This window comes from Gouania willdenowi, chromosome 11, assembly GCF_900634775.1.
Source record: "Gouania willdenowi chromosome 11, fGouWil2.1, whole genome shotgun sequence".
NCBI lineage: Eukaryota > Metazoa > Chordata > Actinopteri > Blenniiformes > Gobiesocidae > Gouania > Gouania willdenowi.
The window spans coordinates 1,457,180-1,485,178 of NC_041054.1; the positions used below are offsets into that span (position 1 = coordinate 1,457,180).

General features: G+C 38.8%; 1 protein-coding gene across 3 annotated transcripts; it reads left to right on the top strand.

Annotated features, from left to right (window-relative positions):
- The first annotated feature begins 2 nt into the window (after positions 1 to 2).
- Positions 3 to 27,638, top strand: rnf19b (ring finger protein 19B). Of its 3 annotated transcripts, XM_028461216.1 has the most exons (12): positions 3 to 167; positions 2,544 to 2,613; positions 13,101 to 13,301; positions 14,020 to 14,696; positions 21,065 to 21,264; positions 21,343 to 21,487; positions 22,412 to 22,574; positions 23,611 to 23,725; positions 24,327 to 24,467; positions 24,886 to 25,075; positions 25,153 to 25,284; positions 27,006 to 27,638. In XM_028461216.1, exons 4-12 carry the CDS (start codon positions 14,056 to 14,058, stop codon positions 27,430 to 27,432), a joined length of 2,154 nt encoding a protein of 717 aa, XP_028317017.1. In that variant the 5' UTR covers positions 3 to 167; positions 2,544 to 2,613; positions 13,101 to 13,301; positions 14,020 to 14,055; the 3' UTR covers positions 27,433 to 27,638. The 3 variants fall into 3 exon arrangements, with proteins under 3 accessions (XP_028317017.1, XP_028317016.1, XP_028317018.1); XM_028461215.1 differs by lacking the exon at positions 2,544 to 2,613; XM_028461217.1 differs by lacking the exons at positions 3 to 167; positions 2,544 to 2,613 and adding an exon at positions 12,928 to 12,993.
- The last annotated feature ends 361 nt before the right edge of the window (positions 27,639 to 27,999 follow it).

The following is a 27,999-nucleotide window of genomic DNA, read 5'->3' on the forward strand; positions in this document are numbered from 1 at the left end:
AGTCCAGGTCCATGGCTGCTCTGCTGCGGTGGTCTGAGGATCAGAACCATAGGGGGAGGAGGAGGCCGGTACCAGAGAAACACAGGCCGACAGAGGAGAGCCAGGAGCGGCCACTGAGCTCTGTGTCAGCCCCGGGGGAGTCAACGGGAGAACCGGAGGAAAACCCGGTGAGTGCTGCTGTATCCGAGCTAAAAATGACGCTAAATGGATGGAAACACCGCAGTTTGATGTGTATGTGTGTGTTATTATTAACACACCAGTCCATCAGACAGTGAGGAACCATCATGTCAGACATTATTCATCAGTTAATCATCTCCAGACTGAGTTAAAATCTCCTTTAAAACACATTCCTCCCTGCACTGCCACTCCCATCTCCCTCTGTCTGATCCCAGGAATGACTGCTTTTCTGGAGAAATGACGGAAAATTCACAATAACTCCACCTTTTACAGCCTTACGTAATGAAAAACAGGCTAGGAAATTCTTTTTACTGCACCTCACTATGGGGTTCCCATTGTAAAGTTGTACATGCTAAAATAAACAGCAACTTTAAGCAACAAACCATGTTTAAAATACGTGATTTTTTATTTTTTAATGTTACTTTTGATTTGATTTACAGCAATATTTGTGATATTTTTTTTTCGTAAAAAATGTTAAACATAAATATTGATGTTAAATGTAAATGTTAAATATGAATATAGTTGTTAAATATAAATGTTGAATCTAAATGTAAATGTTAAATCAAAATGTAACTGCTAAATCGAAACGTCACAGCTGGAACTAAAGATTTAGATAATATGCAAATTCACCGGAGGTACCAAAATAAAAGTTCATTCCGGCGAATTTGCATACTTATTGCACTTATCGGAATTTTTTTTGTAACTAACTATGTTATCAGAACTAATTGCACTTTATTGTCACTTATCATAATTAATGGTATCTTGTCTATCTTATCGTAACGTGTTTTTCATATCTTTTCGTAACCTATCGTATCTGATCATATTTTATTGTATCGTAACTTATTGTATGTTATTGTATCTGATCTTTCTGTATTCGTGTCTTATCGTATTGTTATCTTTTCTTATAGTATATAATATAACTGTACCTTGTCGTATTTTATCGGTCTGTTATTTTATCGTGACTTGTCATATCTTATCAAAACTTATCGCAACATATCTTATCGTATTTCATCATATCTTATTCTATCTTATCATGTGTATTATATTGTATCATTAACCACATATTATCGTAACTTATTATATCTGATCATTTTTGTAACTTCTTAAAATGTGTCCCTTATCGTAACTTATTGCTTCTTATTGTAACTTATCGTATGTTATTGTATTTGTGTCTTATATTATTATCTTTTCTTATTGTAGCCTATCGTACTTAACTGTATCTTATCGCAACTTAACACATTTTGTTAAATCTTGACTTATTGTATCGTATCCTAAGCTATCGAATTGTAACTTATCGCATCTTATCATAACTAATCATATCTTATCGTATCCGGTTTGAATTTATTCTACCTTATCGTAACTTATTTAAATTTTTTTGTAACTTATCGGAATCATTCATAACTTTATGTTGTCTTAATTTATCGTATCGTGTCTTGTCATAACTTATTCTAACCTATTGTAACTTATCGTATCTCAATGTTTCGTTACTTATCGTATGTCGTATTTGTGTCTTATCGTATTCTTGCCTTTTCTTATGATATACTGTATTTAACTGAACCATATCGCGTTTTATCATATCTTATCGGTTTGTAATGTATCGTGTCATGACTTATTTGCTATCGAATCTTATCGCAACATATTTTATTGTATCTCATTGTATTTTATCGTGTTTTTGTATTGTATCGTATACCATATCTTATTGTGACTTATCATATGGTATCTAAACTTATCTTATACATTTTGTCATATGTCGTTGTATTTTATGTCGTATCCTTATTTGCGTTTGTGGAAATAAGAAAAAAAATAATGACTTAGGACTTTGTTATTAAACATCAAATAAGCTTAAAGCTGAACCGACGACATTTTTACTTCTTTTGAGCGTGAAAATCCATATTTGATCAACTTTGTGCTCACATTATTTAATATAAGTGTTTAACAGGAAATGTGAACAATAAACACTTTCTAACATGAGCTCAATAGTAATTCCTGTCTGAGGATGTGAACCAATGAGGTCTGTTTGGTTTTAATGGCTCAGACCATTACCTCATCCAGGGGAGGTTCACGTTTCCTCTTCAATATTAGGCTCTGGTTACTCACAATAGACAGGAAGTCCACGCTCAGCTTTCGTGTGTGTGTGTGCGTGTGTGCGCGTGTGTGTGTGTGTGTGTGTCTTTGACTCCACTGTTTCCAGCTCGTCTTCCTCTGTGTAAAGAAGCTCAAAGCTTTTCTTTCTTTGTGCGTCTGTACTGTAGCGCCTTCAGGGACGCCATCAAACATTCACCATGGCTGCAGAGCTCCTCTCTAATTATAGCAGCTCACTGTACCTCCTCTCATTTATTTATTTATTCTGTCTGTGTCACTGACAGGGACTCAGCACAGTCTCTACACCTATGGTGACACAAGATTCATCCGTCAAATGTTTCTGCACGAGTGAATGTAAGTGAGCGCTTTAGATCCCTCACATGATTGGAAGGAATGGATTTTAATCAGGAACGCTGCACAGCTGCACAATCAACTCCAAGCTAACCAAAGTACCAGAGTAGGACAGATGTAGGTAACTGGTGGGTCGGGGCCTGTACTCAAACCAAATACACAAAATTAATTAATAACTCACAGAACTGCATCTAAAATACAAAAAAAAAGACTCTGGAAACTCACAATGACTACAAATGAAGAAAATGACTCCAAAAAACATCCAAAACCACAAAAAAATGCACAAACTAAATCCAACAACTCACAAAATGAGAGGAAAATGCACAAAAACACACATAAGCACAACAAAATCAAAGGAAAAAGATACAAAATGAAGTTAGACATTTGTAAAATGTCAACAAAAATACAAAAAATGACTAAAAAAAAAACATCAATACACAAAATGACTCCAAAAACATGCAAAATGAAAGAAAATCAAACAAAATGACTCAAAAAAGACACAAAGTAAGAGATAAATACACTAAATGACTCAAAAACCTCATAAAATGACCATAATTTACACAAATTGAAAGAAAAATACATCATGAAAATGACTCCAAAATGAATTCAGAAATGTATAAAGTGATGATAAAAAAAACTAAATGACTCCACAAATGCATAAAATAAGAGAAAAATACACAAAATAACTCAAAAATCAGACAGAAATACACAAAACCTTTGTTGTTTTCTGTATTAAAGCTCAGGTTGGTAAATATTTAAATCTAAACATGAATGTTATTATTGTTCAGGTTCAGTCACATGTTTGTGAGTCTGTGGTGATAATGTTGGACGAGAGTTTTGGGCTTTGAAGCCGTGAAATCATCATACGAACAGAAATATTCAGTGGATACACAGAGTTCCATGTGTGTGTTTATGTTCTTTATATGAATCTGATCATTAGTGTGCATGTGCAGGCGTGTGATGAAGCAGCCAATAGGAGGAGGTCTCTCAGATTATTGTTAATCAGTGTCTAACACAGGGACTCTGACTGTCCCTCAGACATAGTTTGAATGTAAAAGCACAGGTTGTTACGTCTGACGGGAACAACGTCACTCTGTGACTCCTCCCACATCTTTGAATATAAAATCACTTGTACGTTTGAATCAAAACTCCTTCAGTGTGTGTGCAGCTGATTACAGGAAGCAGCACGCCACATGCAGCAGCTGTGTTTGGGTTCGACTCTCAAAGGTTTTTACAAGTCTCAGCAGACACTTTGATTCTGTTCATGTTCCCACCCTGGAAACAGCTGTTAGGGCCTCAACCCACTCCAGATGTTCCTCCTGTGTAGAGGAGATCATGAAACCACTCCACTTGGCCACATGTGGGCCTCGGGACACAAAAGTATCAAGCTTTTATTTTGAAAGGGGATTTATTTATGGAGCATAGTACTGACATTAAAAAAAGGAAAAAATTATGTACTTGTTTTTTCATCTTATATCTTAATCCACACGTGTCAAACTCACAATATTTGCAGGTGCTCACAGTTTGCCCAGTGCTTATATCACATGACTGTAGTCATTTTTATTTGAACAGTTGGAAAAAAAACTCAAAATTCCTACGAAACCTTCAATTTTCCTGAAATTCTGACATATTTCCCTTAATTAAATAAAAAATTGGCCAAAATCTATCACTTATTGTTTGAATATTGTTGGTTTCTTATATATTTAGTATTTTATGTATATGTAGAAATGCAAACTACAGCACAATAATCTTGAAATTACTCATTTTTCTACATAAGTACTGTGGCCCACTTGAGATCAAACTAGTTCATATTTGGCCCCTGAACAAAATGAGTGTGACGCCCCTGCTCAAAGTCTTTACTACTGTGCTACCTAATAGCTTAGCCTTAGCGGCTTTATATAAGCTCTTTCCCCCAAAGACAAACCCCCCATGTTCACACATTACACTGTTAGCTGATAGACCTGTGGTGGACCACCTGTTCTCGCCCCCCCGTTAGCCCCCGTTAGCCCCTGGCTAACAGATTAGCAGAGTTTTAACCTGTATCAGTGCAAACAGGATTAGATTGAAGAACAAGGAGATAAAGGCTTTATCTCTTCACTAATTCTCTGATTATTGTGTTTCAGTAGCCTCCACCATGCTCTGATAACATGTGTAGAAAATGTTCAAATGAATAATTTTACTTCATATTTACACATAATTATGGAAAACAAGCTGCAGGCTTATATTTATTTTGGCTTTTACTGTAAAGAAAAAAATAGACGAGGCATTACAGTTTTCCCAAATTAATTTGAGAAAATACATATAATGTACATAATATACAAATATTTTAAGTGACATGAAACACAAATATATGTACAAAATATGAATTAATTTGTTGTTCTTTTAAAAATAAGTTTTCAGTGAAATCGTCCCAAACTCTGAGAAGGGTCGAGCTGCAGCCGCAGCCGCTACAAACCACGCCCCCTACAAAATACGCCCTGATCCAATACCTGGACATGAACCTTTCCACTAACCTCCACTTCCTGGCTAAATTCAAGGTTACATTAAAAAATTGCTTTCGTAGGCGTGGTTTGTAGGGGGCGTGGTTTCCACCGTCGCACATGTGGACATTTTTAACGGCTCAGTGCATTGTTTACATTGAAAAATTGCTTGCGTGGGCGTGGTTTGTAGGGGGCTTCGCTAGTACTGTACTTGTGGCTGCAGTTGGGTATTTATTGCAAACTTTTGCAAGTATACCCAACTGCAGCCGCGGAACTGTACAAGCAACGCCCCTACAACCACGCCCCCTACAACAAACCACGCCCAAGCAAGCAATTTTTCAATGCTTGAACCGTTAAAAAAACGCCCACATGTGCAACGGTGGCCGGTGAAGCAATTTTTCAATGTAACCTTGAATTTAGCCAGGAAGTGGAGGCTGTAGCGGCTATGGTTGGTAAAAAGGTTCATGTCCAGGTATTGGCTCAAGGGGGTCGATTGGGCGTATTTTGTAGGGGGCGTTGTTTGTACGGAGCTTGGTTTGTACAGTTCCGCAGCTGCAGCTAGACCCTTCTCAACTTTTGAGACTTTAGGTTGGTTCTTCTTCTGTTGCACAATTCCTCTACACAATGTAAATGGTGGTGACACTGCGCCCACCCGTTCATTTATGATACTGAAGCAGAAAGATTTTATCATGAGTTTACAACATTAAACGATGCGTCAACGCACATTTGTTGTCAACATGATCAGTTATGTTCCTGATTGTTTGTGCGTTATTGTATATGTTACACACATTGTGGTTGGCGTGAGCCTCGAGACGGTCTATATATTTAATTCCATTTTTTCTTTTGCTCCCCCCCATGGGAAGAATCTCAAACTCCGCCTATGATGCTGAAGAGCCTCTTTATTCCGTCCATTCAGTCATTATTAGTTCACCATTTTTAATGCAAGTCCTTGTACATGTGGTTTTGATCTGATCTGTTTCTGCAGGTTGCTCGTAGTTCTTCTGACTTCGCTCCTCTTCTTTTTATGCACTATTGAAATGGAGAGTTTGTTTTCCTGGAGGCAGGTGGTGTGTAGATGTATCTCAGTGAATTTAAGCAGAATTAAGATGTTGGTTATCACCTTCCTGTCATTCAGACTGGATCCTAACACACAAATCTGTGATTACTTCAGTCATGGAATGGGTTTAAACCTGGGTGTGTGCGATGCAGGTCCCATGTGTGTGTGTGTGTGTGTGTGTGAATCCTGTTCAGACGTGTTGAGGATGCCAGTTAATCATCTGGTTGTGTAACAGCGTTGAGCAGCACACCTGTAACTCACTGCTCATTAGTCAGTTACAGACGCTCTGCCAGGAGGCTACACGCACCTAATGTCATTTTACTGAAGTTCTTTATTAAATAATTTTGTAAAAACACCCACGTTTTGTCACAACACCTACATTTTATAGTAAAAACCCACATTTTGTAGAAGCTACACTGTATTATTTATTGACATTCAATACAAAGCGAAAGCTTAAAGACAAGGCAAGGCAAGGCAAGGCAAATTTATTTATATAGCGCATTTCATACTCAAGGCAACTCAATGTGCTTTACATGATAAAACATTCAATTGTTTAAAATCAATAAGAACATTTAAATCAATAAGAACATTTAAAATCATCAGTAAAATCAATTAAAATCATCAGTAAAATCATCATTACATCAACAACATGACAAAAAATCTCTCTCTCAATCATATGCAGTAGAGAAAAAAAGTGCCTTTAACTTTGATTTAAAAATGTTCACATTGGAGACAGAAAAACAAGTACAAAAAACTGAGAAAAGGTCCATCAGAAGTGGAAACGTAGAGAACAGTTGTTTTCAAACAGGGGTACGTGTGGCGAGAGGTGCATAACTGCAGGCGCACAAACAACTATTTAAGTCCATACGGGAGAAAAGGTCCAGAATAGGGTTTTTTTTCCACCTTCTTTATCAGTGTTTTTAACATGTAGTTTTCTTCTTTCAGCTGAAAAACATAAAGCTCATGTAGTGTCATCTGAAATGTATAGCTCAGCATGTTTGCTGATGTTTGAACATTGATGATGATCAAACTATATTTGATAATGCAGTAAAAAACATTCAGCGTGTGAATCATGGCTGTCTATGTGCTAGCGCGCTCTACTCGTCAGATACAGGCTGAAACAAGTCCGTAGCCTGCTGGGACCTCAGAGTGCTGAGAGCAGATTAGCTCAGATCACGCCGACCTCCATCAGTCTGTCTCCATCTGAGCCCTTGAATCCCATTACGTGGCTGGAACAGGAACGTTAGCGTTCTCTGGGTCACAGCCTTTCAGAAGAAGACCATCACTGAATGAGTCTAGACTGTTTTAATTAACTGAACCATTGATTCAACAGTTCTTTGACTTGGTTGATTAAAGCCGTGTTTAAAAAAATAAAATAAAATAAATAAATAAGATTGTCGGAAAACTCCGTTATTTGTTTGGGTTTGTTGACAAATACTTATAGATGGTGTTGCTGGCTCACTAAAATATGAGGAAGAAGAGTAATTAGTTACCTGTGACTCATAACCCTTTTCAGAGCCCTTCCCCAAGCCGCCCTCTCCTATCTCTCCCCTCTATGTGAGCCAACCAACATAAAAAGTTAGCAAACTACAAAAACTACAGGGACATTATGCTAAACTCTAATAATACCCACGTGTTGAAACAACACCCACGTTTTGTAATAACTCAGATTTAGAAAACTGTATTTGTTCCTGAGGGGCGTTTCATTTTCAGTTTCATCACGACCAAGAAACATGACAGACAATAACATCACATGGGACACCGGTACGAAAGTACTGGGGTTCTGGTTTCTTAGATGAGAAATCTGAAACAATGGGTGAGAAGAAGAGAACCAAACTGGGCCCTTGTAGAGAGGGGCGGAGTTTAGGATAATGAAAAAACTCTTCAGCAAACATTGCAACAAAAACCAACAAACAACATTTCAACATTCAATTTGATACAACAGCACGTTAGCACAAGGAATGGGTAGTTTGCAGGTCAGCCACAGGATGGCGCTGCCCTTACGGTCTCCCGCCGCAATCTGCTGGGAAGGAGGAGGGGTTGGAGCCGGAGGAGAGGTGAAAAATAGGTTGTGTATGCGAATGTAGGAGCGAAAGTGTTTGTTTGATTGAGATAAGCCTGGTTTCATAGTTCTCCATTGCCGATGACGTTGGCCGGCGTTGCCGTAGAGATGACCTCGAGAGTTTGTTAGCCAAGCTAGCCCAGGTGTTCACGAAAGTGAGGGAAGGGTTGGAGCGTCGAATCAACAGCATTTCATCCTTGGAAGAGTGTGGAGACAAAAAACAGACCTTGATAGACTGTTCATCTCAGGGAGTCGAATGAGATAAGAGAAGTTTAGTTTTTTCTTCCGACGGGTAGACATAACATGACTGCCAGGCTTATTGTTCCTGGTCAATTCAATAAATTCCAATAATGTGGCCATTCCTCGAAACAAACTCTCCACTCTTAAATTCACATGGTGGAAAAATGAAAATGTCTTGTTTTAATCTAACAGGAGCCTCTAGCTGCTTTCTGATCCTGAATTTAATCATGGAATTGATTATCTGGTCTTTCTTCACTTCTCAACAAGGATTATGGGCAATGGGAGAGTCCGTAAGTCCTGAGGGCGTGGAAGACGTCCACCAGACCAGATTGGAATTTATGATAACAGGTCTTCTGCTGATTGGATCTGACGTTTTCCTGATTTATCGCAAGAATTGGATTAAGTTAGCAGCATTTCAGCCGCTAGTCACAGATGAAAGCTCAGAGTGCAATCAGGAAACGCCCACATTTTAATAGTATAGGATAGTAAAATTCCACATTTTGTAATAACACCCACATTTTGTAATAACACCCACATTTTGTAGTAGACCCATGTTTTGTAATAACACCCACATTTTGTAATAACACCCACATTTTGTAATAACACCCACATTTTGTAATAACACCCACATTTTGTAATAACACCCACATTTTGTAATAACACCCATATTTTGTAATCACACCCACATTTTACAGTAAAACCCACGTTATGTAATAACACCCACATTCTATAGTAACAACCACACTTTATAATAACTTTGTAACAACACACTTTTTGACAACATTTGTATTTTATAATAACTGGGAACATTTCAATAATAACAGCCTACATTTTAGCACATTTTAGGATGTTACCAAATTGTAGAGTTTACTATGAATGAGATGTCCTTTATTTATTTGTTTAGCAGCAGATAAACAGGAATATATATATATATATATATATATACACACACACACAGAGGGAAAGAGGCTGCCAATGTTCAGGTTATACATAACATTAAATTATAATCTAATATTTTATTCTAACAACCACAAAGTTTGATAAAGTATTGTGATCAGAATTTAAAATACTAAATACAAACATCATTATAAAATGTTACAACATTTTTCCATTTTGTCAGTTTCACACCATGACGTGGTGTTAGATTCCTGATTGGTTTAGAAATGGTCGCTTTGTGTTTTTATGTTGTGGGAACGAGAGAACACGGAAACTGGAAACTATTTTAACTGCTCCACTTTTTTATTGTAACGGCAGTGAAGTGCGTTTATGACAACCAGCTACACACACACACACACACACACACACACACACACACACACACACACACACACACACACACACACACACACACACACACACACACACACACACACACACACACACACACAACATGTGTAGTGGAAACGAGACGTGTGTGTTTCCATTCAGCTCTGTATGTGTGTGTGTGTGTGTAGCTTTGTTTCTCTGTCCACTGCAAAGAAAGTGTGTGTGTGTGTGTGTGTGTGTGTGTGTGTGTGTGTGTGTGTGTGTGTGTGTGTGTGTGTGTGTGTGTGTGTGTGTGTGTGCGTGCGTGCGTGCGTGCGTGCGTGCGTGCGTGCGTGCGTGTGTGTGTGAATTTGAGCAGCAGTGATGTAGGAGGAAACCAAGTGAGGACAAAGTGTGTTAATGTGTTGATAACAAAATCATGTTGTGAAGTTCTCAGGCTGTTCAGGCCCATCTGCCATGAAGGAAACACGCACACACACGTTTTTGTTGTCATTTTTTTAGAATTTTTGTTGTTGATCTGTGCATTTTTGGAGTAATTTTCTGTATTTTTCTGTCATTTTGTATAATTTCTTGGCATTTTCTATGTTTTATAAGTCATTTGTGTATTCTGGAAGTATTTTGTGTGTTTTTGTTGTTACTTTGTGTACATCTGTTGATATTTTGTGCATTTTCCAATAAATTTTCTGTATTTTTTTTGTATATCTGTTTATTTGTGTATTTTTCTGTCATTTGGTATAAATTGTTGGCATTTTGTGTATTTTTGTTGTCAATCTGGTCATTTTTGGAGTAATTTCTTTTTATTTTTTCTGTTGTTTTGTGTATTTTTCTGTCATTTTGTATAATTTGATGGCATTTTGTTTTTGTTTTTTACAAGCCATTTGTGTACATTTTCCTGTCATTTTGTGGTGGATTTGTGTATTTTTGGAGTTTTTTTCTGTTTGTTTATGTATTTTTCTGTCAAAATGCCAACAAATTATACAAAATGACAGAAAAATACACAAATAAACAGAAATATCACTGTGTGTTTAGGAGCTGCAGGTGTCGTCGTGTGTTTGTGCTTTTTTACTCGTCTCCATCAAGTCCCTGTTTGACCTCCCAGGAGACGCAGTGTGATGGATTACCATGGCAACTGTTTGTAGGTGTGTGTGTGTGTGTGTGTCAGTGCACACTAAAGGTTCTCTGTGTGGATTTAGTTTGGGCTTGTTTGATCTTTTAGAGCAGTGGTTCCCGAACAGGGGTACGTGTACCCAAGGGCGGCCCAGTCGGTGATGCTCAACATGTGGTTCTTTGTCTTCATTTTGATTATTATTTCCCCAGAAAAGGAGGAAACTTTTTAACCCCTTTTTTTTCCCCTTTGTCCTATTTTGGTCCTGACACTTTTTTCAGACTTTAGCTCTTTTTGCTAATAAATATTTCCATTTTCCTTTTTTTTGAGCAGTTCTTTTTTACACTGATCAAATTTTTGTCCTTTCTTTAATTGTTTTTGTCCACTTTTCATCCAAATACTACTTTTGCAACATACAGTAAATTTCTGTTTTCCCTACATTTTGCCTCTTTTAATTCCACATTTTTGCCCTTTTTCACAGCAGAGAAAGTCGCTGGCTGCGCTCTCTCCTTAGAGATTATGCATGGGCTGTGTCCCAATATTCCCTCCTATCACAGGGTTAGGAAAGGAGTTAGGAAAAGGCCATCGCATTTGTTTGGACAATCAGACACACTTCCACTAGGTGACGTAATAATCCGACGGCCGCGACGGTTAGTGAACTACTAATTTCCGAAAATGGATTGAAAGCACATTTCTAACACTTTCCACTGATATCATCTCAAAAGGTTTGAATGTAAATCAAAGGGAAAGAGGTTACCAGGCTACGAGGAACAGAAGGTAAACTAAAAGAAAGTCACATTGAGAATGGTTGCTCACACTCACCTTCTACTCATAAATATTAATTATGTTGAATAAAACACAATGTGGCTGAAAATGTCTCTGATCCCTTTTTATGTCAGTTATAATCTGATAATGTCTTATTTAAAGCTGTTCAAAGCATATTATTGCATTGATAACTTACATGATCTCCGTTATTTGTCAGTCATCGCGAGTTTCCGTAAGCGCTCGGGTGTGCGTGTCCCTTTAAATGTTGATGCCGCAAGGAATTGTGGGTCAACATCATCTTGTCTCCTTTGATAAAGGATGCGTCAGTGTTTTCAAGGCTAAAGGAGGTTATAAAGGAAGTATTGAGCCTCATTTCCAAAATTGGAATGCTCTTCATCATGCCTGCCACTTAAACACTTCCAAGGAAAAGTGGATAGGAAAGGAGATAGGAGGGAATATTCAGACGCAGCCAGAGAGAAGGAAACATCATAGAGGACCCTTCACATGCAGGTCGTACCCTCAGGGGGGCGACACAGAGCCAGGGAAACAAGACCCAAAGGACCCCTGAACCTTTTCTCCCTCATGTTGTCGTGACATTGAACTGATCACAATATAAACCAATCATTACATTGTTGAATCAATATAATAATGATTAATGAAATGTCTGGTCCTGGAGAGTTCCTGTCCTGCATGTTTTTAGCCTGATGATGAGCTACACGTATGGAAACAGAGCAGCATCTAAAACATGCAGGACAGGGGCTCTTCAGGACCAAACGTGGGTACCCCTGCCCTAGAATATTAAAAAACAGCTCATTACAATCTGTTCCTGTATATACTCATATATATATAGACACACAATCTATATTAATTATTACACATGTACACAGACAGTGGACACATTGCAGTAATAAAACCTAAAGGCATTGTATAATCTATTTTTAGGATAATATTGTGTGTGTGTGTGTGTGTTATTTGTGATGTTAGCATACATTAGATGTTTTAAATAATGATTTCTAGTGAATAAGTGTTAGTCTGTGTGTGTGTGTGTGTGTGTGTGTGTGTGTGTGTGTGTGTGTGTGTGTGTGTGTGTGTGTGTGTGTGTGCGTGTGCGTGTGTGTGTGTGTGTGTCAGAGTCACACTGAGTGGGTTGCTGTTTGCCTGGCTCATAGTGAGCGTCGCCATGGCAACGGCACCAGTAGTGCAGTGTGAAGGAAAAGAAGAAGAAGAGCTGGCGATGCTCGGCGTGATAGAGAGAGAGACGATTGGTCGAGCTGGGTGATGATGTCACATGTATTAATTGGTGATTTATTATCGTGATTCCTATATGAGCTGCTTTAATAATCACACACACACACACTTAGGGAAGAGGGCACGAGTGTGTGTCGTAATGTGATGTCAGCAGAGCAGGGTCTGTAATCCAAACAGAGGGAGAGGGAGGGGTGTGTGTGTGTGTGTGTGTGTGTTACGGAGCGTTCTCTTTGTGCTAACTTCCTGCTTTCTTTTTCTCGCTGACAGAAAAAGACTGTTCAGAGGATCTGAGCCTGGCTGAGGAAGAACTAAACACTCGCTCTGATCCTGGATCTGTGGATTTATCTCCTCCTCCTGAATCACACGCTGATTCATCAACAGTGACATTTATTTTATTTTCTGTTTTTTAATTTGAGTCTGACAGTGATGTTTGATGCCGTGAGATGAAGAGGATTCTCTGATCACCAGGTATTTCTCCGTATCTGTGTGTGTTTTGATCATCTGTGGAGGTTTACTAGGGCTGTGCGATATATGGAGCAAATTCAGGGTTAAATTTGCTGATGAAAAATGCCTCACAGGCACAATATGTGTCACTTTTAGTCTTTTTTTCCGTTAAGGGACAGCACGTGTGAGTGAGTTCTGTTATGTGGCTTGTTTAGTGTTAGGACGCACCCAGAAATGTGCCAAACTGAGCTTTACATGTCGTACTAGGGCTGCACAATTAACCAAATTTTAATCGATCATCAATTAACCCGAGCAATATTTATATTTAAAATACAGGCTCTGCACTTTTTAATAATGTTTATTCATTTAGTCTTTGGTACGTTTTAAATTATTGGGTTAATTTGATTAGTATCATTTTTATTTTGCATATATTGTTTGTTTAAAAGTAACGTAATAAAAACAGATTTTTTTTTCCTAAAATGATGAATAATTGTGATTGTAATCATGATTACTATATTGATCAAAAATAATCGTGATAATTATTTTGGCCATAATGGTGCAGCCCAACGTTGTACTGAGAAGAAACAAAAGCAGCGACTTGTAAAATTAGTGTTTTAATAAAAAAATAAGCTAGAAAATAGAAAAATGTAATTTTCTAAATCGCCAAAATAGAAAAGTCGATATATCTTGAATCTCGATATATTGCCCAGCCCTAGTGTTTACACTCTACTTTGGTTCTCAGGTGGACAACACATCATCCTCTCGTGTTTGTGTGAGAATGGGATCAGAGAAGGACTCGGAGTCCCCCCACTCCTCGGTGAGCGCCGTCCCAAACCCAAACTTAAACCTAAACCCAAAGTGTAGGACGGGGGGCAAACGCCACGGCCGCATCTCCTTCCACAGCCTGTTCCACAGCAAACGTGGCTCTAGGTCTACCAGGACCACCACCCTGACCCACCACCCTCACCCTCAGCTCACCCCCTCCACCCTGAGTCCCACTCCCACCAACCCCCCCTATGAACCTGTGGAGGCAGCCCCCAGCATCACCTCCAAGCCCCTCACCTGCAGCCAACCGTCCCTGAGCGGAGCCTCTTCCTCCTCCTCCTCTTCCTCCTCTGGGGAGCCGGACCTCCTGGAGTGCCCCCTGTGCCTGGTCCGTCAGCCCCCCCAGCAGCTTCCTGAGCTGCTGAGCTGCAGCCACCGCTCCTGCCTGTGCTGCCTACGTCAGTACCTCCGTATAGAGATCACAGAGAGCCGCGTCCAGCTCAGCTGCCCTGAGTGTGCAGAGCGGCTGGCCCCCCGGCAGGTGGCCGACATCCTGGACGACCCCGCCCTGCTGGACAAGTACGAGGAGTTCCTGCTCAGGAGGTGCCTCGCTTCTGACCCGGACTGTCGCTGGTGTCCGGCACCCGACTGTGGGTGAGTCCCCCCCCCCCCCCCCCCCCCGTCTGCATTTATCTATCATTATTATTAAGATAAGATAAAAAACAACAACAGTCCTTGTTCAAAAGGACAATGAAAATACACAAAACTAACACAAAAACGTATAAAATGACAACAGAAATACACAAAAGTAACCAAAAGTTGCACAAGATAACAAATGGGGTCCTGACCCCAAGGTTGAGAACCCCTGATGTAATGGATTGCTGTTGTTTTTTTCTTATCTTACTTGAGTAACTTAAGGTGGGATTTTTGTAAATTGTATCTATTTCTGTTTAAGTATCTATTTCCCTTTTGGGTATTTTTCCTTCATTTTGCAAGTTTTTGGAGCCATTTTGTGTATTTTTGTCATCATTTTGTAATCTTTTCTGCAATATTTGTGTTATCTTCTGCAACTTTTGGTTAATTTTGTGTATTTCTGTTGTCATTTTATATATTTTTGTGTTAGTTTTGTTTATTTTCATTGTCCTTTTGGGTATTTATCTGTCATTTAGTTTTTTTCCTCAATTTTGTATGTTATTTGAGTAGTTTTGTGTATTTTTGTTGTCATTTTGTACCTTTTTCTGCTATGTTTGTATTTTTTTTAGTTACCATGTCCAACTTTTGTTTAATTTTATGTATTTCTCATGTCAATTTATATATTTTTGTTTGTTTATATGTATTTACATTGTCCTTTTGGGTGTTTTTCCTTAAATTTGTATGTTTTTGAGTCATTTTGTGTATTTTTGTTGTCATTTTGTAAAATTTCCCAGATATATTTGTGTATTTTTAGTCATCTTGTCTGTTTTATGGGAGTGGAAACATGAAGAGTATTCCTGACATGACGACAACATGATACGTGAACACTGATTGGTTGAAATCTCCAAAATGGCGACGTCCACACATAAAGGAATATATTGTATGTGTGTGTGTGAGGCTAAAAGTTGATAGAAATTACTCCAAAGACATTTTTGATGCCAATTAGTCGCACAGTTTATTTCTCCAGCCTTAGAGCCATCAAATCTGATCTGTTTGTTTCAGACAGAAAGTTTAAAGTGCAGGTGGGACGCTGACAGTGGGTGAGACGTCAGTGTGCGTGCATGCGTGTGCGTGTGTGTGGGACACACAGGAAGTGTTCGGGGACAAGTTTCCACATCTGTGTGTAATCTGATATCTAAAGGTCAAAACTTATCAGACATCTGTCTACACACACACACACACACACACACACACACACGCACACACACTTTACATCTAAACTCTGAATAACTTTATTTTTATCAATGGAGCTGGATTCTAACAAACCCACAGTGTGTGGAGGCGTTTTTTTTTTTTTTTTTTTGGAATAAATCAATATAACTTTCTCTTGAAACTAAACCAGGAAACAAAATGTGCTTTTCTGAGTCTATCATTGGCCTCGTAGTCGACCTAGAAATGTACATTCCTGTGTCTGACACCAGCAGTGAGTCAGCACTAAGTAGACGAGTTGAGTAAACTCAAATTTGTTATTCACCGCAAAGACAGTGAAGGGGTAGACACACACACACACACACACACACACACACAGAACCAATGATTCACATATCAGTGACCACATAACTACCCCAGACTTTCTCTTTTTTTCATGTTTCATCTAATCTTGTAAATGTCAGGGTTGAGGAAGGAACCAAGTATCTTTGTAAAATGATGTTCCATTTTATGTAAACTCACTAAACCAAGAACAAAACAAACCCAGGAAAACTTAAACTCTAAAATCCAACAATCTATAAATCAGTCAGACACTCCATAAAGCACACGTGTCAGACACGGGCTGCGTAAACCACATAGGGCCACATGTGGATCCCCAAAAACCCCAAACATAATACACAATAGAACTCCCAAAATACACAAATCGACAACAAAAATGCCGATAATGACAGAAAAATTACACACGTAATGAGTAAAATCTGATAAAACCCTGTTTTACCCCTTTATTAATGCTCAGATTGGTTATTATTCTGAATGCTGACATGAATGTTATGATGTTTCCCTCGGATTGATTTGTTGATTTTTGTGTATTTTTGTAGTCATTTTCTTGTTGTTGTTTTTAAGTATTTCTATTGTCGTTTTGGGTATTTTTCCTTAGTTTTGTGAGTTTTGAGTTATTCTATATATTTTTGTTGTCATTTTGTAAAATTTCTCAGATATATTTGTGTATTTTTAGTCATCCTGTGCAACGTTTGGTTAATTCTATATATTTCTGTTGTCATTTTGTAATTTTTTCTGTTATATTTGTGTGGTTTTTTATTTAGTTATCTTGTGCAACCTTTGGTTAATTTTGTGTGTTGTCATTTTATATATTTTTGCATTAGTTTCATGTATTTCCATTGTCGTTTTGAGTAAGTTTCTTTTAATCCAATATGTTTTTTGAGTCCTTTCGTGTACTTTTGTTGTCATTTTGTAAACTTTGTCTGTTATATTTGTGTTTTTTAGTTATCTTGTGCAACTTTTGGTTAATTTTGTGTATTTCTAATATCATTTTATATATTTTTGTGTTAGTTTTGTTTATTTTCGTTGTACTTCTGGGTATTTTTCTCTAACATACAGTCATGTTTTTGTGGCTCCCGCAGTGACCGTTGCCCATCCCTGGCCTAAGGTCTATTTTTAGTTAAAATCTTGTCAGAATGTGTCGACTACATAATCCTACTAACAGACAGATAAACAAACTCTGGTGATAATATAACACAGAGGTAATAACTCCATTGTTGTGTTATGATATGATGATGATATAAATATATCTGATGTTTCCTAATGAGCATCAACAGACACAGACACTTTGCTATGTTTCAGTCAGTTCACCTCCGACCAATCAGCTCCAGACGAAGGCCCCGCCTCCTCCGTCTCACCCTGGTTGTCAGTTGCCATGGCGATTATCGATGCAGTAAAGAGAGACTGTTGCCAGGGGTAACAGGAGGAGACGAGGCTTAATTAAATAGATCCTTACGCTGGACTTTGCTTCTGTCGTGTGTGTGTGTGTGTGTGTGTGTGTGTGTGTGCGTGTGCGTGTGCGTGTGTGTTTTCTCGGTGAGTCACACTGACGTGAGCTGATCCCTGTTATCAGCACACATCTGTGTTTGCTGTAACGTCACATTCAGACTCCCCGCAGTTGGATTTTGGTCGACCTTATTTTCATGGAACATGAAACACAACAAGCTTCTCTGCTTCAAAACATTTACACCTCATCATCCTTTAAGTCTCTCTTTCAGCCTTTTGTGTTGCTCCACGTCGTGGAAAACGTCAGCCCAGGTTATTCTGAGATGTGCTGCATAAAATAAGCTGCGTTGTTTCCAATGCTTCATTTCAGAACCAGTCAGTACGCAAGAGGATTAGGGACCATTCTGATGGAGAAAATCATTTTGGACAAATCAATAGCAAAGTTGAGATTAAAGTCAAAATGTTGAGATTAAAGTCGAAATGTCAAGAATGAAGTCGAGATTTAAGTCGAGATAAATGTCGAGATAAAAGTCGAAATGTCGAGAATTAAGTCAAGATAAAAGTTGAGATAAATATTGAGATAAATCAAAATGTAGAGATTAAAGTCGAGATGAAAGTCGAAATGTCGAGATAAAAGTCGAGATTTAAGTCAAAATAAAAGTCTAAATGTTGAGATTAAAGTCAAAATGTCGAGATTAAAGTCGAATTGTTGAGAATGAAGTCGAGATTTAAGTCAAGATTAAAGTCGAATTAAATGTTGAGTTAAAAGTCGAGATAAATGTCGAGATAAAAGTTGAAATGTCAAGAATAAAGTCAAAATTCCAAGATTTAAATCAAGATAAAAGTCAAAATAAATGTTGAGATAAAAGTCGAATACAGTCGAAATGTCGAAATAAAAGTCAAAGTGTTTCATTATTTGTTTGTTTGTTAGCAGGATTATGTCAAAAGCACTAAATAGATTTTGATGAATGTTAGACCCTACGCCATTAAAGATTCCTTCAACATTTATAGGGGATCCAGATTCTGATTCTGGATCAGTTTGAATAATCAAAAAATCACTATCCCTCATCATTTCCGAAATTCCCAAAATTCATATCTCAGTTCATAATTGATCGAACTTTATAGAATTTGACTCAGTTATGTCAGGTTGGTTCCTTATCTCACCGAGTTTCAACCAAACCTAGATTATACTCATTTCCTCGCAATTTTTTAAAATGAAAATACCAGAACGCACTGAATGGCCCACGGACCGGAACCGGCCCACGGCCCAGTGTTTGGGGACCACTCCGTTATATATGATCTTGTTCTAGTTTTTACATCAGTCATTTTTTTGGTGTGACTGAGACTCTGTTTTGACTAATGAGTCATTCCATGTCTTTTCAACAAATGGCCTACGCACTTCAGTCTCAAAACATGCTGACATTTTTACCAATAGTTTCGTGATGATTCAATTGTAACACTGTACGTTTGAACAAAAACCCTCAAAACTTCCAGGAAGACTACCAGGAAAGTCTTCTTAAAACATTGCTTTGAGTGATTCAAAGAAAAGCCCTGAGACATCAGCGTCCTGGTTACAAACTAAACGCAGCGAGAGAGTCGGAAATTCACTTTGATATTCACAGAAACAAAGCCACAGTGTGGAAACCCCAATGAGTCATTTAGACTTCCTTTGAGGTCTAAGAGGGACTTTTTCTCTCTGGAACTAAAAGAGTGACACAAACTAGACACAGAGAAATAAAGCTGCAGCTGAAAATCAATGTAATGCAACACTAAACATGTTATTTTAACACATATTCAGGACATTCCACACACTTTAATCCAAAAAGTATTCTAAACAACAAAGGATAATAAGACACAGTCAGTCTACGATGGCCTTAATAGTTTTATATCATAAGAAAGAGTAATATTTAACTATAAATTAAAACAGTGATCAGATTTTTTCTTACATTCCCACATGCTGCAGTTATGGCTCAATGAAAATAATAAAAAAAAAAAGAATTTTTTCAGATTTCCAGAGGCGTGTCACTCAAGAACCAATGCATATATGTGACTAATCATTATTGATGTGAACAGTCTATGTTCATAGCTCTAAGCTGATCAAATTACAGGCAGCTGAGGCATATGCTAAGTTGTTTATTGAAGGCCCAAACATGTTCCAGACCCAAACACACACTTACTTTTTTACTATTTTGAGGAGTTGGCACTTGGCATGTCCACCAGATAAGATGTATAGCAGATATTTTTGTATATTCTGGAAGAGTAGGTGGAGTTGTGTTACTATACCTCATTTTATTTTCCTTTGTGATGTAGTTCCTGAGATATTATAAGCTGAAAATGGAAGAAAAATAACGACATCCCCGCCATTAAACTGCCCATATCTCAAAAAGTATTGATCAGATCAAACCAGATGCAGATGTGACTCCTAACGTGGACTTTAAAGGCCACAGAAACTGGCTATGTGATTCTGATATCCAACACTTTTTATTTGGATCAGAAGTAAAGTGACGACGTGTCTCTGTAACACTCATGTTCCTCTGGTTTAATCATATTCATTGCTTTGTGTTGTCAGTAATTACACCTCTGATCAGATCTTCTCTCTCCTCTCACTCTTTGAAGGGCTTTTAGGAGCGTAATGAGCCCATTGGAGGCCTCAGTGGACAGCGCTAACTTCTGCTGAGTCAGCAGTTTAGTAAAGATACACCTCACTTATGTAACAGTCTCCTGAACGCATGGATAGGAAGATTATTTAATGGTTTTTTTTATTGTTCTGTGAGATTATTGTCATTTTTGTATGTTTTTTTTCATTTTGTGTATTTTTCTGTTATTTCACTTTTGTGTATTTGTGATGTCATTTGTATGTTTTTGTTTTAATTTCTTGTGATTTTGACCTTTCGTGCATTTTTGTTGTCATTTTGTATGCTTTCATTTTGTGCTTTTTTATCTTTTTGCTGTAATTTTGTTTTTTTTTGTAACTTTGTATGTTTTTGTTTTTCTCATTTTGTGTATTTTATTGCCCTTTTGTGTATTTGTGATGTAATTTTCTGTTTTTGTTTACATTTTATGTGTTTTGTTGTCCTTTTGTACATTTTTCTGTCATTTCCTGTATTTTTATTGTTGATTTTGTTAGTTTTTCTATAATTGCCTTGACATTTTGTATATTTTTGGGGCACTTTTTGTGTGTTAGTTTTTTGGGGCCATATCGGGCCAATAATTACCCATAATCCTTCCTTTCAAACACGATCAATGTTCATGGTGTGTTTCCAGGTGAGGGAGAAGGAAACTTAAAGATGAGGTGTAATGGTTTTATTGGATAATTAATAATCTGTGTGTTGCCTCTTTACTTATAAAACATAGTTTTATATTTCTAATTAAAAAGCTCCGTGTCGTCCTCTCAGGTTCGCGGTCATCGCCTCTGGCTGTGCCAGCTGTCCTCGCCTGGTGTGCCGCCGAGAGGGCTGCGGAGCAGAGTTTTGCTACCACTGCAAACAAGCGTGGCATCCCAACCAAACGTGTGACTCAGCGCGTCAACAGAGGGCGCAGTCGCTGCACACCCACAGCACCCACTCACCCAGCTACACCCAGGAGCAGGGCCCCGGTGAGTCCTGCTCGCTCACATACTCTACATTTAAAGATTCATCTCTGATCTGTGATGTCACTTCCTGTCTTTCTGCAGCCGACGACATCAAGCCCTGTCCTCGCTGCGGCGCTTACATCATCAAAATGAACGACGGCAGCTGTAATCACATGACCTGCGCCGTGTGCGGCTGTGAGTTCTGCTGGCTCTGCATGAAGGAAATCTCTGACCTTCACTACCTCAGGTAAATAAATAAGTTTATTCATAATGTGTTGAGCTTTCATTTATTCACACAACTTTTTTCAGGAAATTTACTTTGATCTCCTGACACGTTTCGAATGGCAACTGTCAGTCTTCCTCGGAGGCGTTTGCTTTATTGCTCTGATGTGTTTCTGTGAGTTCTCTCTGGATAGTATGTTATGGTTTCATTCATTCAGAAAACTGTTTCTTAGGAAATCCACTTTAATCTCCTGACATGTTTCGAATGGCAACTGTCAGTCTTCCTCAGAGGCGTCTGTTGAGCTTTAATGTTTCTTTTGAATTTTCCTTGACTTCTGCGTAGTTATTTTTTGAATAAATGACACCTTAACACACTATTCAAAAAGGAGACAAAATTAACTATTTAATTAGTTAATTTATTTGAATTATTTGAGATTTTCAGGTTCTATTGTTTATTTAAATTATAATTCAGATTTATTAAAAAATTTAATGATTCCAGTACAAATATTCTGCTTTAGAAAACGTTATAAAAGGATTATCACCGTTATTATTGGTGTAAAAGTTTACACACCAACGAATCTTTAAATTAAAAATAAAAACAATCTTTTTTTTTTTTTGGTATCAACAAATCTTTACGAGCAAATAAAAGCATCACAACAACTGAATCCTAAAAAACAACTTTTCAGGAGTTTTCTTCGGCATCATAAATTTGGTGATGAAAAACTGGACAGAGACCTAGAGCTAGGCCTTGTCGTCCAACAGCAGTGCCTGACCTCACAAATGCACCAATCTTCCTAAACCTTAAGGAAAGATTCAAAGCTGTAAAGTGCCAGATCTCTTCAGGGGAAACAAAGCAGTGTCAGAGAATTCCCCGCTCTATAGAGGTTGTTTATGACTATAACTGTGTGTGATTGGTCCGTCTCATCTTCATCATCTTCCTCTTCCTCAGTCCGTCTGGCTGCACCTTTTGGGGAAAGAAGCCTTGGAGCAGGAAGAAGAAGATCCTCTGGCAGTTGGGAACGCTAATCGGCGCTCCGGTGGGAATCACGCTCATCGCAGGCATCGCCGTTCCCGCCATGGTCATCGGAATCCCCGTTTACATCGGACGCAAGGTGTGTAAATAATGATATTAAATAAAACAGTAAGAAAAGTACAACAAAGACATAAATAAAGAGGTATAATCAGAGTGATCAGATTAAACATGGCTGCAGAGTTGATTGTAATTTACATGGTAAAATAATTTTAAAAAGTAATTCAAATAAATGTGCACATATTTTTGTTCGTTGGTTATACATTAATCACATTTAATGTTACACAGTTTAGCTATATCACAGTTAATCACAGACGTAGCAGCAGTTTATATTAAGTTTTGACATACTGTAACTGTCTTTTTCATTGAAGAAACTCCAAATAAATCAATATAAATGTTGATTCATTGAAGAATATTTTATTTTCTCAGTAAAAACCAGTAATAGCTCAGATTTACCGCCACCTACTGGTAGAAGTCGGTGTTGACGGAATAAATCATCTTTTTAGATGGAGGTACAGATTTGTTTCAATTTAAAAAAAAATAAATAAATAATTAATCAAAGAAAATAATTAGTTTGAATCCAAAAAAATATTTTACATACAGAAGCATTTTTGCATTCACTTAAAATTTTATTATTTATTTGTTTTATGCGGTTTTTCAGAATAATAATTTTTTTTGTTTTTGGGAATTTTTTTCCTTTTGTTTTTTAGATTAATTTCTTTCTTTTTTTCGGACTATTTTTTTTGGTTTTCCAGAAGAAAAATAAAAAAAAAATACTCCAAAAAACATGAAAAAATAGCTTGTAATTATTCAGAAAAATGCAAGTGAAATCAATACGTTTCCATACATTTGAACACTTTTTTTTTTTTTTTTGATTAAAACGTTTTTTTTTAGAAAGTGAAGTTTTTTTGATTCAAACAACTTTTTTTAATTGAGCAATAAAGACACAAAACTACCTCCATATTTTTTATTAAAGCACAGATTTTTTTTTTTTTGTCCAATAAAAGCGACCCCCTCAATACTGCTCTGTGACCCTTCTCGGGTGCCGACCCACCAGTTGAGAACCTGTGAAACAGTCAGGGTCAGTGTATTGTAAACATGTGGTCGTTCTCTGACAGATTCACGCTCACTACGAGCTGAAGAAGACTTCTAAACACAGGAGGAACCTGGCCATCACGGGGGGCGTGGCCTTATCCATCATCACCGCCCCCGTCATCGCAGCCGTCAGCGTCGGTAAGAAGAGATTCTAACGTTTTTATTCACACTTGATTTCATCAGAATCAGAAATAATCCAATCAGACTCCTGGTACCGTGGGAAAGAGGTTCCATTGTTTTTGAGTGTTTAGGATGAACTAATGATGATATTATGCTGCAGTTATTATGACACGAACACCTGTCATTAGCATGAATAAGGTGTCATGAAGGCTGTCTTTAAGTGTCGTTCATTCCCCCTAACCCCTAACCTTGGGGTCTGCAATATTTATTCTCAAAGGAGCCATTTTGCCTGATCTCACCTAAATTAAAGTCCTTCTGGAGCCGAAAAAAAAAACCTAATCCCAAAAAAATGCCAACATAGCTCCAAAAGTGTCATAATTTAGCTAACGACACTAAATGACAGCCTTTCATGACACCTCATTCATTAATGACAAATAATGACAGCGTAATGTCAGCCTTGTGTGTCAAACTTCAAGTAAAGTTTTACCGGGTGACCTTCAAAATAAAAGCACCATACTTTTTTGTGTTTATACACAGACAAATGGAAGCGAACCACAAGTTGTAATCTAATGAAAATATACACACTTTCATTGTTGAATGTGTGTGTGTGTGTGTTCAGGTATAGGCGTTCCCATCATGTTGGCCTACGTCTACGGTGTGGTTCCCATCTCCCTGTGCAGAGGAGGGGGCTGTGGGGTCAGCAGAGGGAAAGGACGCGGTGTGAGGATCGACTTCGACGAGGACGACGGGCCAATCACAGGTGAGCTTACTGAGGAGACTTTGACCACAAGGGCTCCAGTCGTGTGTGTGTGTGTGTGTGTGTGTGTGTGTGTGTGATCCAACCATAGGCGTCAGTTTGGGGGGGGGGGGGGGGGGGGGGGGATGATAATTTTTCATACAAATATATATTTATTTACAATCTATTTAGTAACACTGAGTTTATTTGTTCTGGAAACATTTCTCAATGAATTTAATTGTATTTTCAGTGCTTTCCTTATCAATTAATGATAATGATTATTGATCAAAAACAAAAATATAATTAAAATGAATAGTTTTAAGTAAAACATTATCCAAATTTATCACCAGCCGATGGGATTGCTAATAGTAATTGCCCCGCCCACTTTTCAAACCAAACTAACGCCCTTGGTTCTAACCTCCTCCTCTGGTCGTTTGGACAGTGGCGGACGCCTGGCGGGCCCTGAAGTCTCCCAGCCTGGGGGAGAGCAGCCTGGATGGAGCGGCCAGCGGTCTGAGCACCACCACGCCCAGCGAGGGCCTCTCTGTGGCCCCCGGCCCTCTGAGCGACACGCCTCACTTCAACACTCTGGCCAGTGGAGCCCTGGGGACGCGATCCAACATGTACAGCAGGTGAGGAGGAGGAGCAGGGAGGGGGGTCTGAGTCTTGGAGAGGGTCTGACTGATGGTCTCTGGTGCTGTGGGTCCAGGCTGGATGTCCAACCAGGAGAACTGAAGGAGTCCACCCACAGAGACACTGGTAGTCTGGGAACAGGAAGTGACTGTGCCAGCACCAGAGGAATGGCTGGATCCATCATCTCCTCCTACACCCTACCTGACAGGTGAGGGATCACCAACTATCACTTTGAATCATCATGTCTTGTTTTTATTGATCAATTGGAGTGGGTTGCCAGGTTTGTGAACTACAGCTAGGGCTTTTCTTTTGAAGGGTTTTTATACAAAGTGCTGTACTAACACATTTCCAATAAAAGAGGGCAGTAGTTGGTTACTTTGCTGTCAGCTGAATTCACCAATAGTATCCAGCTGCAGCCCCGGAGCGGAAGCCCCTGACGAGACACAAGCCCCTGGCTGGACGGAAGTGCCCCTGACGTGACAGCAGAAGCTATTTTTCAATGCGACAAACTTGAATTTAGCCAGGAAGTGGTTGCGGTAGCGGTTAGCGTTAGGGTTAACAAAAAAGAAAGGTAAGTATTGCAATGTTCCAAATTTGCCAGAACAGCGGATAGGGTTACTGGTGTTCTACGTCACTTCCGTCCAGCCAGAGGCTTGTCTCGTCAGGGGCTGCCGCTGGATACTACTCATATTCACAGGCGCTCCTGGGGGCGTAGGGGGCGTAGGGGGCATGTAAAAAAGAGAGCAGTACCTCCAAGAGCAAGAATGCTGCATTTAAGACATCTCGGAAATCCGACCTCCGTTACAAAAAAGTGATTTAAGGCCAAAAATCACACAAACAATAATATTTATTGTAAATGTTATCTCGATCCTTAATGTTATGGAGATATTTCGACAATAATAATAATAATAATAATAATAATAATAATAATAATAATAATAATAATAATAATAATGCATTGGATTTTATCTGCCCTGCCATTTTTATGTCCAGACCAGCCCACTACATTATCATAGACACCATTATTAAGTCACTGATGCTCAACATGTGGCTCTGTCTGTTTTCATTTTAATTATAATTCCCCCAGAAAAAGGGAGAAACTTTTTAACCCCTTTTTACCTATTTACCATTTTGGTATTTACTATTTACTTCCTTTGTCCCATTTTTGCCCCTTTTCAAAAAGTTGTCACTTTTTTCAGACTTTTGTTAATAAATACCCTTTTTTTTCCTATTTTTTGTCCGGTTTTGCAAGTTCTTTTGGCCACTTTTATCCAATTATTGTCCTTTCTTAATTTTTTTTGGCCACTTTTCATCCAAATTAGAAATTTTTTTGCCCAATAAATACCACTTGTTTCTTTTTTGCCTCTTTTTGTTCCACATTTTTACCCTTTGTCATTATTGTTTGCCACATTTTGCTCATTTAAGCTACCGTTTGTCATTACATACCATCTGGTTCCTCTTTATTTACCTATTTTTTGGCCACTCATGACTGCTTTTGGCCCATTTTAGTCACTTTTCACTGTTTCTTTTGCCACTTTTGGACCATTTCTGGCCACATGTTACCATGTCTGCCTCCACTTGCGCGTAAAAAAAAAATAAATAATAACACAGCTGACTGGACCTGCCCACTTCAGGTCGACGGCCAGTCCACCCCTACGCACACCACATTCATACTAGAATCCTGGAATGCTTTTTGTAAACTTGGAAATGCGGATTTCTGAGTTTTAGTGAACGCATCATCAGCAGTACAGTTAAAGGCCATAATGTGGACTTCTGAAGGAGTGCAAATTACACCTCTAGGTGGTGCAAATGTGATTGAAATTCTAAGTATTGCCCCTTTAAGGTAAAGTGTGAGTTATGAGGAGAGGTTGTATCAGAATATTTCAGCACAGATGAACAAATCTCATGCTGAATGATGTGTTTGTTCAGGGAACGCACCAACCTGGAGATTCAGGTGGACATTGAGACCAAACCCAGCCACATCTGCCTGACCAGCGAGGAGGACCTGGCGGCCCACCCGGGCTCTGTCACCATGGCGACCGTCTCCGGAGGAGGAGAGGAACCTCCCCAGGACTGCAGTTCCAGGAGGGGTGGGGCTTTGTCGTGCTCGACTCTGGGACTGTCGCCGGGCACGTCCGTCCGTGACGTGACGCTGGCCCAGCCGGAGAGCATCCGCAGCGACCTGGAGATGTCGGACACGCAGTCGGACGACATAGCAGACCTCATGTCGGACGAATGCGACTCGCCGCGGCCCAAAAGCTGCCAGCAGCAGCAGATGTGCCGAGCCCTGAACCCCTCCACAGAAGGCCTTCACTGTCCCACAGACAGCAACAGCAACATCATCCTGTACGTCTGAGTCTGATCAACCTGCCAAACTCTCTCCTCTGACTGAACGTCGTGGCTCTACCTCCGACAGTTTAACGTGTTTACACCATGGTGCAAAAATGCCTTGACTGTGTAAAAAAGAAAAAACAAAACACAAGAAGAAGAAGAGGTACAATCCATCTACTGTTCATTCTTTGGTTATTCCACTTAGAAAACAAGTTAAAATAACAATAATACAGTGTGGTTCTTTTGTTTTACTGACTTAAAACTAAAACAGATGATTTGACACTTTTGCAAAAATGATTAAGTTAGCCACTAACATCAGCCGTCAACACACACGGAAGTTGATCACACGAAACGAGGAGCACCAGTAGATTCATTACACCACCTCTGGTTCCTTTGATCACAAATCATGTGCATACTTTTCGTAACATCCATTTTTTTTTGTTTTTTAGTTATTCATGTATTAAAAACATTTCAGTTCACCAGTTCATCAGTAATGTGACAATGCGTTGCTGCTTTTTTTGGGCCAGGATTAAAAGTCCGCCCCCCTGTGTGTTCCTCTGTGTGATGAGATTAAAACATGAAGCGTTTGTGC